At 53.5% G+C, this 11,663-nt stretch overlaps 2 protein-coding genes across 4 annotated transcripts in view; one reads left to right on the top strand and one right to left on the bottom strand.

Moving 5' to 3' along the window:
• Positions 1-1,288: 1,288 nt before the first annotated feature.
• On the bottom strand, positions 1,289-5,137 carry KLHL28 (kelch like family member 28). Of its 3 annotated transcripts, none has more exons than XM_015631233.3 (3): positions 5,037-5,095; positions 2,909-3,160; positions 1,290-2,786 (listed from the first exon to the last, which is right to left on the bottom strand). In XM_015631233.3, the coding sequence occupies exons 2-3, from the start codon at positions 2,924-2,926 to the stop codon at positions 1,884-1,886; spliced, it is 921 nt and encodes a 306-aa protein (XP_015486719.1). In that variant the 5' UTR covers positions 2,927-3,160; positions 5,037-5,095; the 3' UTR covers positions 1,290-1,883. The 3 variants fall into 3 exon arrangements, with proteins under 3 accessions (XP_015486720.1, XP_015486719.1, XP_015486718.1); XM_015631232.3 differs by lacking the exon at positions 5,037-5,095 and adding an exon at positions 3,405-3,751; XM_015631234.3 differs by lacking the exon at positions 2,909-3,160 and having other exon boundaries at positions 1,289-2,786; positions 5,037-5,137.
• Positions 5,138-5,480: 343 nt separating this feature from the next.
• TOGARAM1 (TOG array regulator of axonemal microtubules 1) overlaps positions 5,481-11,663 on the top strand; it is a 35,418-nt gene continuing 29,235 nt past the window's right edge. Inside the window, exon 1 of the mRNA XM_015629717.1 lies at positions 5,481-6,842. Coding sequence (XP_015485203.1) covers positions 5,481-6,842 — 1,362 coding nt within the window. The remainder of the gene's footprint in view (positions 6,843-11,663) is intronic.

The raw sequence follows: 11,663 nt of genomic DNA, 5'->3' as shown, positions 1-11,663 counted from the left end.
AAATCTTAAATCAAAATCTTAAATCAAAATCTTAAATCACTATTTTTTTTAATTATACTCAGTGTGAGAACACAGTGGGTCTAGCTTGCCCCATATAAAGTCCAGCCAATCTACCTGAATAGTTTAATTAATAAATTACCTAAATAATTAAGAGGCTATCTGGTAGAGAGGAAACAGGATCTGTTCAAAAACCATACAGGAGCATGAGGCCCCTGGAGAGCTGACACTAAGAGCCCAGCAACAGGAGCTGCTGAAACACCAGACAAGAGAAATTAAATATATTCTAATTAATTTTGTTACTGTGAAGCACCAAAAAATTGAAATTAATCCAAATTATACTGGTAGGCTACATTTTATAATCACTGAAAGAAGCAGAGCTGAAGAATATCAGAGAATAACTTCATTCACCCAAACATTTTTTATGAAGCACAAACCCCCACTTCATTTCTCAAGCCTATAAACCCAATTCCCTGTCTATAAACAATTCCCTGTCCCAACATTTGGTTGAGTATCAGTGAGTACCACTGGGAAAATTAACTTTAAATGACTTTGATATCTCTGAACACAGGGAAAAGAACACACAGCTCCCTCCAGGTTTTTAAATGTGCTTCTCTCTGTGAGCACAGGACTGTCACATATTATTATTGTTATATGAATTATAGGAATATATCCAGAATCCAGCTGTGGAACCAGTTCAGGCAGTCTGCCTGGGCACAGGGAACACTCCTGGGGCTGATAAGGGCACTCTGAACATCAAAGCTCTTCCTGTGCAAGTATAAATGTAAAAATGGGTATTTGTATATAAACAGCCCACACAAAGTTTAACTACCAGCTCTGGGAGTGTTAATCCCATGTTCTAAGCAAACCCAGCCACACCAGCTTCCAGCATAAAGTTGTTTTTCCCTCTTTCATTCCTTCTGCTCCCCAGGATGAGCCTCAGGGATGCTCTCCAGGAACAGGGGAGGTTCATTCTGGAATGCAGGGGAAGGAGGAGGGGCACTCACCTGCTCCTGCCAGCACAGCACAGACACCTGCCTGGGGACTAAAGCCATCATCACATCACATCCACAGCTCCTGCATGAAATCCCAGGATCCCTGAGGCTGGAAAAGCCCTCCAGGATCAGAGTCCCAGCTGTGCCCACCCTGTCCCCAGAGCTCCGAGTGCCACCTCCAGCAATTCCTGGGACACCTCCAGGGATGGGCACTGCAAACCTCCCTGGGCACTTCCAAGGCCTGAGCGCCCTTTCCATGGGGAAATTCCTGCTGCTGTCCACCCTGAGCCTCCCCTGGCCCAGCCTGAGGCCTGAGCTCTCCTCCTGTCCCTGTTCCCTGGCAGCACAGCTGTCCCCTCCTGGCAGGGAGTTGTAGGGAAAAGTCCCTCTGAGTCTCCTTTATTTTCCTTCACTCTGCTCTGATTTTGTTTTAATTCCAAGGATTTTTGAAGTATCAGGAAGCACATTTGTTAGATACCATGTTAATTTTTATGGTTTGTTTGAAATAATAACAAATAGTGGGAAAGTTAATAACAAAATAAATAAATAAATAACAAATTGAGGGAAAATTAAGTAAAATGAAAATACCTGGAAAGAAAAATAAAAACTGTACAAACTTAAGTAACTATGATTAACCACATTATTAACTCAATTAACACAATGAAAAGAATTTCAGAGATTTTTTTGCACAAACAAAACCCCCTAACACTGCAAAAAGCATCTTGAACATGGGGCTCATCCTTGTTAAAAACAAACACCCGCTGAAGAGTTTTTATGGAGGAAAGGAACAACCACAGCCTGCAGACTCTGCTGGGACTCCCAGCTCTGTTCCAACCCCAGTGATTTGGGGGTTCCCAGCTGGCAGTGCCCACCCCCCTGCCCAGGTGCTCCTCACCTCTCCAGGCAGGCGAAGAGCCCGGCCTTGCCCCCCACGGCACAGAGCACCTTGGGCGCGCAGCGGGGCCGCGTCAGCAGCACGGTCTGGTGGGACAGTCTGTGCTCGGGCATGAAGTGGTACTTGAGGGCCTCGTTCAGCAGGTGCTTGCAGGTGTGGTCGTCCCTGATCAGGTGGTTGGCCTCGTAGAGCCGCGTGAGGAACTTGACGCTGAGCAGGGGCAGGCGCACGCAGTGCAGCAGCTGCGCCAGGTACTTCTGGCGCTCCTGCACGTCGTACTTGATCCAGGACTCCAGGGCGTAGAACACCGTCTCCTCCGTCACCACGTTCAGGCAGTCGTTGGACACGATCTCGTCCAGCTCCGAGTGCGTCAGCTCCAAGAACTCCTCGGTCTGGCACACGTCCTCGAAGTTCTGGCAGATGAACTTGTTGGCCGCCAGGTACAGCTCGTGGCAGCCGTAGGTCTCGGCGAAGCGCGAGATGCCGATGCAGTTGCCGGGGTCCAGCTGGCTCTCCAGGAAGGCGCAGCACTCCTTCACCACCAGCTTGACCTGCAGCAGGTTGGCCGCGGGCAGCAGCGACTCCACGGTGTCCTGCGAGATGAAGACGGTGCCGGTGTAGGCGTACTCCACGATGGCCTGCAGCGCCGCCTCGTCCACGCACTGGAACTCCACCTCGGCGTTCTCCTTCTCCGACAGGTTCCCGGTGAACATGGCCTTGAAGTAGGGGCTGATGCTGGCCAGCACCACCTTGTGCGCGTGGATCTTGGCCTCGCCCACGCGCAGCACGACGTCGCAGAGCTCCTGGTGCTGCCGCAGCAGGTTGAGGCCCTGCAGGAGCTGCTCCGAGTGCAGGGGGGTCAGCTTGGCCAGCAGGAACGGCGGGGACGACGGGTCCATCTGGGACAAACACAGTTTGGGAGGTGTCACTTGGTGTTTTTGTAACGGTGAAAAGGCGTTTTTACGTTTTGGCTTTTAAATCGTACGGTTTGTTACTTCCCAGCTCCCTCTGCAAGCCTTACCTGCTGCACCTTTTTCATGCAAGTGAAACCCAGGAGCTTCAAATGTTCATTGGCACTCTATGCTAGATTCAACTCTGAATTTAAAAACCCCACAACCATCGCTTTTTTTTTGTTCTGGAGTCAAATATCTATGATCTGATTGTTGGGGTGTCTGTGCAGGGCCAGGAGCTGGGCTGGTGGTTCCTGTGGATCCCTTCCCACTCAGGACATTCTGTCATTCTACATCAAGGGTTTGAGAGAACTGACCAGTGGCTGAAATAGAAACAAACACAGATAACTAAAGAATACAACTGGCTTATTGGAGACAAAGTTTTCAAAGTTCTCAAACTCCTTTTGTGCAGTTCAATTACTCCTGGGGAGCAGCCCAGTCCTGCTGTGCCTTTCTCTGGCAGGGAGCAGCTTCCCATTCCCTCTGCCAACCCCCCCCCGAGAGCCAGTGGGGCTGGAGCAGGTTCCTGTGCTGTGGATGCACACAGGAGGAACGGGAGATCCTCACCTCACCTCACCCTGCGGCTCCCACCACGCCAGGAAATCCCTGCTGGGCCGGTCTCAGCCCCTGCAGAGCTCCCCAGGTGAGCAGGGGGACAGGCTGAGCTCTCTGAATTCTCTTCCCTGGCACTGGCAGCTGCCCACGCTCCCCAGGAGCGCAGAGGGGAGGATCCTCACTCCCCCACAGCTCCACAAACTCCTCTTCCCCCGCGTCCCCGCGTGCTTCGTGACACCGGAGCCCTCGGGTTCCTGCTCTCATTTCAGCTCCAGGAACGCTGCCAGGGTGCAGCAGCTCTTTGTTCAGCCCCCAGCGCTGCACGGCTCAGGGGTGGAGGGCAGGAACGTGTCAGGATCCTGGGCACGGGAAAGAATCCCATTGTTCCACAGGGAACACTGCAAGCACCCCACTCCCCAGCCCAGCAGCTTCTCACTTGCTAAAATGATCTGCAAGATCTCGCTTCTTTTATCTTAATAATAAGTTCATGGTTTGCACAGCTCCTTAAATGACACCTCACTTGCAGGGGAGCCCACTTAAAAGTGCTTAATTGGAAATAATCACACGGGTTGCCAGAGTTTAAATACAGAATACAATAGCAGTGACAGGGAAGGGGCTGAAAAACCTCTCACCGACAAAGAGATAAATAAGCTCAACTATTATCACTCTGTACTGGAAGAATTAACTGATAGAAACTAATTGAAGTGCATCTGCAGAAGGCAAGATCATATATAACAGTGTTTTCACTATCACACTTTTGCAGCACGAATTACACAAGGGAGAATTAAGAAAGTTAAAATAAAAGAATGTATTCCAACTTTGTGTTTGCATTCAGTTCCTGACTTCATCATGCAAACACACAAAAATCAGGCACCACCACAGGCAAAAAGGAAGAGTCACGGTTCAGCTGCAAAACCTGCCAAAACACCTGTAAATAACTATATTTAAGGCATTCTGCAGCAGTAACACTTCGGGTACCGCCCTGGCAGAACCTCTCACCCCCCTGCACGGCCAGGCTCGCCCGTCCCAGGGATCTGCTGGGCTTTATTTTATTGTTGAGCGAGAAATCAGCAGGTGGAAGATGAAGCAGCCCTGGAATTGTGACACTCAGCACACGGTCACCCCCGGGCTGTCAGAGCCCCTCAGCCCGTGCTCCAAACTCAGCTGGAACGGCAAGAGCGGCTGGAAATGAAGAGGTGAAGCAGGGGAATAAACAGAGCTGAGGGAGCGGGGAGTGCTGAGAGCAGCAGGAGGAGCTGCGGGCTCTGCCCTGCCCCGAGCGGGGAGCGGGAGCCCGCCGGGCCGGGGGAGCCCCGGTACCGGGCAAGAGAGCAAAACACAGCTCAAGCTGCGCTACTTCTGCAATTCCTGCCCGCGTTTGTGCCTCAGCCCGGTGCCCGAGCGCCGCTGCCGGCCGGGGACAGGGCTCGGAGCAGCCTGGGCTGGGAAAGGTGTCCGTGCCCAGGCTCCCAAAGCACGGCGGGGCCCCGCCACTCTCCCCTCACACGGGGGTCTCCCCGTGCCGGCCGGGCCCCCCGCGTACCCGCACCCCGCCCGGGGACAGGGGAAGGCGGCACTGCGGCCGTGTCACGGCTGTTCCCGTGGTTCCCGTTGTCCCCGTAGTTCCGCTGTCCCCTCTCTCACCTGTGCCGGGGTGCCCCAGGCCCGGCCCGGCCGCGCCGCCGCCTCGTTCCGCCGCTCCGCCACCGCCCTACGTCACTTCCGGCCGCCCCGCCCCCCGCGCCCCGCCAATCAACGGCCGTGCGGCCGCACACACCCACACCCGCCGTGCCCGGGCGGTACCACACCGGCACCGCGCGGGGGGGACGCCGCGGCTTCGCTTCCCCGGAGCTTTTGCTTCATGCCCGTCACCACCGCTCTCGCGGCGCTGCTCTCCGCTTCTTCGCCACCGCGTCCGCTGCCCGTCCCACCAGCAGCCGTCTGAGAAGAAGTCGGGGAAGCACGCGTGTTCCCCCCCGCTCGCCGCGGCGTGGTCGGCGCCGCGCCGGCGCGGCACGCGGCGCCCCCTGGCGACGGCGGCGTTGCCGGGCGGGGCCTGAGGGCCGCCCATGGCCGCGGCCTCGGGCCATGGCGGAGCCGCCGCCCGGAGCCGCCGCACCGCGGGGCCGCGGCCGGGCCTGGGAGCGCGGCGGCTCCGCGCAGGACGGTGAGAACGGCACGGAGCCCTCCGGCACCGCTCATAACGGGTCGAGCACGGAGCTCCCTGGACCCGCTTTGAACGGTTCGGGCACGGATGCCCCCGGCCCCATTCACAACGGTTCGGACACGGAGCCTCCCGGTCCTAATGAGGACGGGCCGGGCACGGAGCCCCCCAGCCCCGCTCACAACGCTTCGGACACGGAGCCCCCCAGCCCCGCCGAGGACGGGCCGGGCACGGAGCCCCCCAGCCCTGAGGAGGACGCGGCTCCCCCGCTGGGGCCGGAGCTGTCGCTGGTGCCGCCGGAGCTCCGCGCGCGGCTGCTGGACCGGCGGGACTACCGGGGCCGTGCCCAGGCCGTGGAGCAGCTGCGGCGGGCGGTGGAGGGCTGCAGCCCGGCCGCGCTGAGCGCCGCGCCCGCCGCCGCCCTGCTGGGGCTGATCGCGCTGCTGGACGCGCTGCTGCACGACCCCAACTTCGCGGTGGCGCGGGGCGCGCTGGAGGTGACCCGGCTGCTGGCGCTGCGCCTCGGCCGCCGCGTCCCCGCCGTGCTGGCCCCGCTGGTGTGCGCGGCCGCCCGGGCGCTGGGGGACGCGCAGCCGGCCATGCGGAGGGACAGCGGGCGGCTGCTGCTGCGGCTGATGGCGGCGGCCGGCCCGCGGCCCGTGCTGCGCCTGCTGCTGCAGGAGCGGCTGCTGCGGCACCGCAGCGCCCGGCTCCGCGAGGAGCTGCTCAACACGTGCATCGCCGCGCTGCTCACCTACCCCGCCGCCCAGCTGGACCTGCCCCAGCTGGCGGCCGCCCTGGCCCCGGCGCTGCTGGACGCCAAGCGCAGGGTCCGGCACGCTGCCATGGAGGCGCTGGCCGCGCTGGGCTCGGCCCTGGGCCCCGGCAACAACGGCGCGCTGCTCCGAGCCCTGGAGGCGGTGGAGCTGCGGGCCGGCGGAGCGGGGGTCGTGCACGCCGTGCAGGCCCGGCTGGCCAGGAAGGTGCTGCCCCGGCTGGGCGAGCAGGGACTCGTGGAGTACGGAGTGCCCTCGCCCTCCTGCGGGCTCTGCCGCGGGCCGTGCCAGCCGCCCGGAGCCGACACCGAGTGGCTGCTGATGGGCAGCAGGAGCCGGAGCGCCCACGGGCACTGCGGGCACCCCGCCTGTGCCCAGCGCCGAGCCAGCCCCAGGAGAGTCCTGAGCGCCGGCAGAGGCAAAAACAAACTGCCCTGGGAGAACGAGCCGGCTGCGGACAGGGAAGGTGGCTCGGGGGTGAGGATGCCCGTCACGAAGGGTGTGGAGCAGGTATGGAACTCCCTCCTCGGCTGTTTTTATCCTTAAGGCGTTTACAAAGGGAGGATGAAGAGGTGTCAGGGGCTTGTTAAGCATGGGAGGTACGGCTGCTGGTTCACGTTTCGTGGATCTGTACGCTCAGATCGCTCTGGGAAGGTAAATTTGGGAATTCCTTGTGTCAGATTCAACCAAGCAATTTACCTGAGTACTTACTGCTTACAAAAAAATAGATGAAACTTTTTTTGACGTTAGCTGGACTACCTGAAGCACTCCTTAATTCTGACAGCAGTGACATGACTGTCGTGTCAACAGTGACAGGTGAGCCCCAGGGAGTGAGCAGAAAAATGGGAAAAAACAGCCTTTATTTGTATCTTTATTGATCTAAAATATACACTTTGTATCTTTTGTTGAAAGCGCGGGGCTGACTGCAGAGAGTTTTCTGTTTGGGGGAAAACTGAGCTGCTCCTTCAGCTCTGGCTCCGGAGGCAGAGCTGCGGGTGGGGTTCTTTGGGATGAGCCTGGGGGCTGCCAAGTGCCTGTGTGGCTCTTGCTCCTTGGGCTGATCCAACCAGGAAAAATGTAGGTCAGGCTGGAACAGTGATTCTGGTTGAGTTTGGGGGTAATCACCTACTGCCCACGTCGGCAGCTGGAAAGGGGAGGAACCTCTGGAAAACTGTCCAGGTTCTTTTTCCTTTGCCAGTGGTTCTGTGTTTTGGATACCACACGTGGGGGTGTACCTCTGTGTGGGGGTTTTTCTGTTGGCTTTTGGGGTTTTTTTAAAGTGGACACGTTTGATTTATCACAATTTGATCTCCTGTGAGGGAGCTGAAGCAAACAGAGCTCCTCAGGAAATCAGAGGCCGTGCAGAGGATATTCCTCAGTGCCACATTTACGTACTCAGATTTTAATTCTCAGTTGCTTGGTAACTTGTTGCTGGGCTGGATGAGGTCATGGACAGTGAGTGCTCCTCTGCAGCCCGGCTGTGGGGCAGGCCCTTCACAAAATAAACTCAGTTCATGTTTCTGTACTGCCAAACCTTGAGCTTCATGCCTAGACTTGAGTGCTCATCTCTTTCCTTGGTGCCTGTGTTACCTTTCCCAAGGCTCCTAAAGTCACCTGTGTCTTCCTGAGCTGATGAATCAGTTCCTTTGGGATATCTACAAACAGTCAGGACAGCAAGGTGTGTAGGGAACACCTCTGGAGCAAGAAGAGTTTCCTTTTTGGAACAGTTTTTCAGTATTAACTAATACAGCTTGTAAAAAAAACCCATGCCAGTGTTCTGGTAGGTTGGGCCAAGCCCTGTGCTGCTGCTGCTGCTGTTTTTCTGGAGCTGTGAATAAAAGTCAAGTTAGCACAGGCACCAACACCTGGCTGGGGCTTGGAAAGGAGGAACATTCCCTGCCTGGGACAGCCCCTCTCCAAGGAAGTCAGGGAGGGGCTCTGGAAATGGTCCGTTCATGAAAGGAATGAAGCCTTTGTGCATGTGGTTGTGTTTACCTCTGTAAGGGGAGGAGTTTCCAGCCCTGCAGAGGGAGAGAAAGCAAGTGGCCGATGGGTTCTGTTTGGTTAGTGTGTAAAGTGCATTTCAGGGTGGGGTAAATCATCAGTTCCTGGAATGGATTGGGTGGGATGAGACCTCAAATCCCCCCCATCCCAGCCCTGGATGTGCAGGGACAGCTCCCACTGTCCCAATGTCCAGCCCCAATGTCCAGCCTGGCCTTGGGCACTGCCAGGGATCCAGGGGCAGCCACAGCTGCTCTGGCAATTCCAGCCCAGCCAGCAATTCCCAATTCCCAATCTCCCATCCATCCCTGCCCTCTGGCACTGGGAACCTGATCTGGCACAGAATGAACTGGAGTCCTGTTGGCCAGACCTCAGTTACTGTAAAGGAAACTTGAAACATGGGGATGGTTTAATAGTGGAATATTTACCTGATTGCTGTAGTTGACACCTTTGCTGCTCCTTCTTCACATCCTGATCCTTCAGCTCATCACACCTGACTGAAGCTCTCTAGGGCAGGGGACACTGTCCAGTGGTGTTGGTGACCTGGGGGAGCAGCTGGAGCTGGGCTGGGGTTAGATGTCAGGAAAATTTCTTCCCCCAGAGGGTGGAATGAGCTCTGGAAAAGCTCCCCAGGGAATGGGCACGGCCCCGAGGCTGCCGGAGCTCCAGGAGCGTTTGGGCAGCGCTGCCAGGGATGCCCAGGCTGGGATTGTTGGGGGGTCTGGGCAGGGACAGGGGCTGGGATGATCCCTGGGGGTCCCTTCCAGCTCAGGATACTCCCTGATTTTCTATCTTGGATGCAAGAAAGTGAATGTGTTTTTGGTCTGGGAATGTAAAGCTGGCTGGTTCCTGGACCGAGGACATTCCAGGAGCTGTGAGAGTCCAGCTCTTGTCCCTGGGCCATCCAGCAATCAGGATCTGTGTGGGATGTTACCCTGGAACTGCCCTTAGCTCCCTCAGTGAGGAAAATGCATTTATCATGCATAAATCTCAGGCAGTCAACTGGTTTCTGTACATGTCAAATATTAATTATTAATTCAGACATTCCTTTCAAATGAATTTGCTTAAAAATTAACTTTTGGAGTCATTGTGTGGCTGAAGGGATGCATGGAAGCAGATTAATGTTTAAGGCTGTTTTCCTGCTGGTATTTTTAGGGTCATGTTACAAAGAGATTGTCCAGGGCTGTGTCTAGACTCTGCTGATCAGATAAGATGTGAGTAAAACATCTGTGAGTTAATGTGTACTAAAAATAAAAGGTAGATAAGGCATATTGGCCTGAGGGGTTTGTCTGGCAGCCTCTGGGGATTCTCCATCCCTGGAGGCACTCGGGTGTTCAAGGGCAGCTTGGAATTTGGAATATGGAATATTTCAGGGTGAAAGTTACCCCTGGGACACACAGACCCTGCTGCTGGAGGTGCCTTTGGTACCCAGAGGTTCCTTTTGGAGGAAAAAAGAGCATTTGGACATTTCAGTGGACATTTAAGCCCTTTCCCAAAGTTCCTGTGAACTCTGGGATCTCCTCTAACTGCAGATGTGGAATTCTTCTCATTTCCATATTGATCTGATAATGGGAGAACTTGATAGCTGGGCTTTGCTGAGGTTCAGATGCCCTGGGAAATCAGATTTAAGGAACAAAACCTCTTTGTTTTCCAACAATCAGAGGGACACAGAGGGTGGCCAGTCTGTGGGGTAAAGTGTCCCTTCCTTGGGTGTCCCTCTGGGACCTGAGCCCCAGTTTTTCTGGGAGAGATTTTGGGGAGATATTTGTCTTAGTGTGGTGTTGGTTTCTTCCTGGGAGAACATTGCTGGTGCTGCTGGTGTTGGATTAGGAGCTCCTGTGGTGTCATCCCAGCTCCACAGGGAGGGAATGTTTGCCTGTGATTCCAGGCTGGACAGGGCTAGGAGAAACCTGGGACAGAGAAAAACGCCCATGGCAGGGCTGGGATGGGATTTCTCCACCCAAAGCATCCCAGAGATGGGTCACTCTCAAGGGCTGTGGTGGATGGATTCAGGTATTTTCCAACATTTGTGGAATTTAAAGGAATCTGAACCCATTTGAGAAATCCCTTTGCTCAGATCTGTTCTGTATTCCAGGGAAACATCTGGCAGCTTTGGGTTTGCTTTATTTCCCACCACCCCCAAGCCTGTGTTTAGTGAATTTGCAATGCTGTAATTATGATTTGTGTACAAGGAAGCAGAGTTTTCACTCCTGGAGCTGGGATGGGAACAGCTGAGCGAAGCTCTGCAGTCATGGCAGTGTTGGAATTCACTCCTTCTCCATGTGTAGCTTTATCTGTATGGAAAAATGGGATGGAAGTTTATCCTGTGCCAGCTCCTAAGCAGAAAATTCCCTCTCTGCCAGCTGAAACCAGGCTGTGCTGATGTGAACAGGGAATATTTCATTAAGGATCCATGGATGGAATGATGTTTGGTGATTGCAGGAATGGGAATGCCAAGGTCTCATGTCTTTATCCCAACTTGTAATAACCTGCAATAAAGCACTTCAGCATTTTCCTGCTGTTCTTTCCCTCCTGTGTCCCTGGGAAGGGCGGGCAGAGTAAATACAGCCTGGGAATGATTTAAATCACTGATTTTACTAATTAAATCAGAAATTTATTTAAAGCATCACCTTGTCTTTGTTAGATATTGCTATTATTGACATTTTCTCCCTACCTGTAGCCAGTTCTCAGTAGAAGCTGCTGGTGTTGCCAGGCACAGTTTTAGACTGAATCTGGAGTGTGTGGTTTGCAAGGAACTGTTCCATTCTGGGATTTTGGGGTTCTGTTGTCTATTTAAACACTTCCCCATCTAAAGCACATAATTCAAAAAGTCAATGCTTAATTTTTAATATTCAATTTTTAAAACAGTGCTATTTTCTGCCAGTTTATTTTGGTGGAATTTTTTTTCCCCCTTTCAGTGTGAGTAGTTTTAACCTGTATTTTAGCAAGAACTGCAAAACAGCTGCAATGCTTTGTAATGCTTGAAATGTTTGAGTACGGGGTAGGTGGGAAAGTCAAGCTCGTGTGAGGATGTTTGTGCTGTTTGCACAGAGCAGTGCTTTCATGTCACACATTTTTATTTTATTTATTTATTTTGCTTTTATTTTTTATTTTATTTATTTTGTTTTATTAATTTATTTTGATTTTATTTTTTTATTTTGATTTTATTTTTTTAATTTATTTTGATTTGAATTTTTATTTTATTTATTTTGCTTTTATTTTTTTATTTATTTTATTTATTTATTTTGCTTTTTTATGTTATTTTATTTATTTATTTTGCTTTTATTTTTAATTTTATTTTGTTTAATTTATTTATTTTGCTTTTATTTT

Source organism: Parus major, chromosome 5, assembly GCF_001522545.3.
Source record: "Parus major isolate Abel chromosome 5, Parus_major1.1, whole genome shotgun sequence".
Classification (NCBI taxonomy): Eukaryota; Metazoa; Chordata; class Aves; order Passeriformes; family Paridae; genus Parus; species Parus major.
Note: the sequence above shows the minus strand (reverse complement) of the source record. Positions and strands in the feature narration are given on the sequence as shown.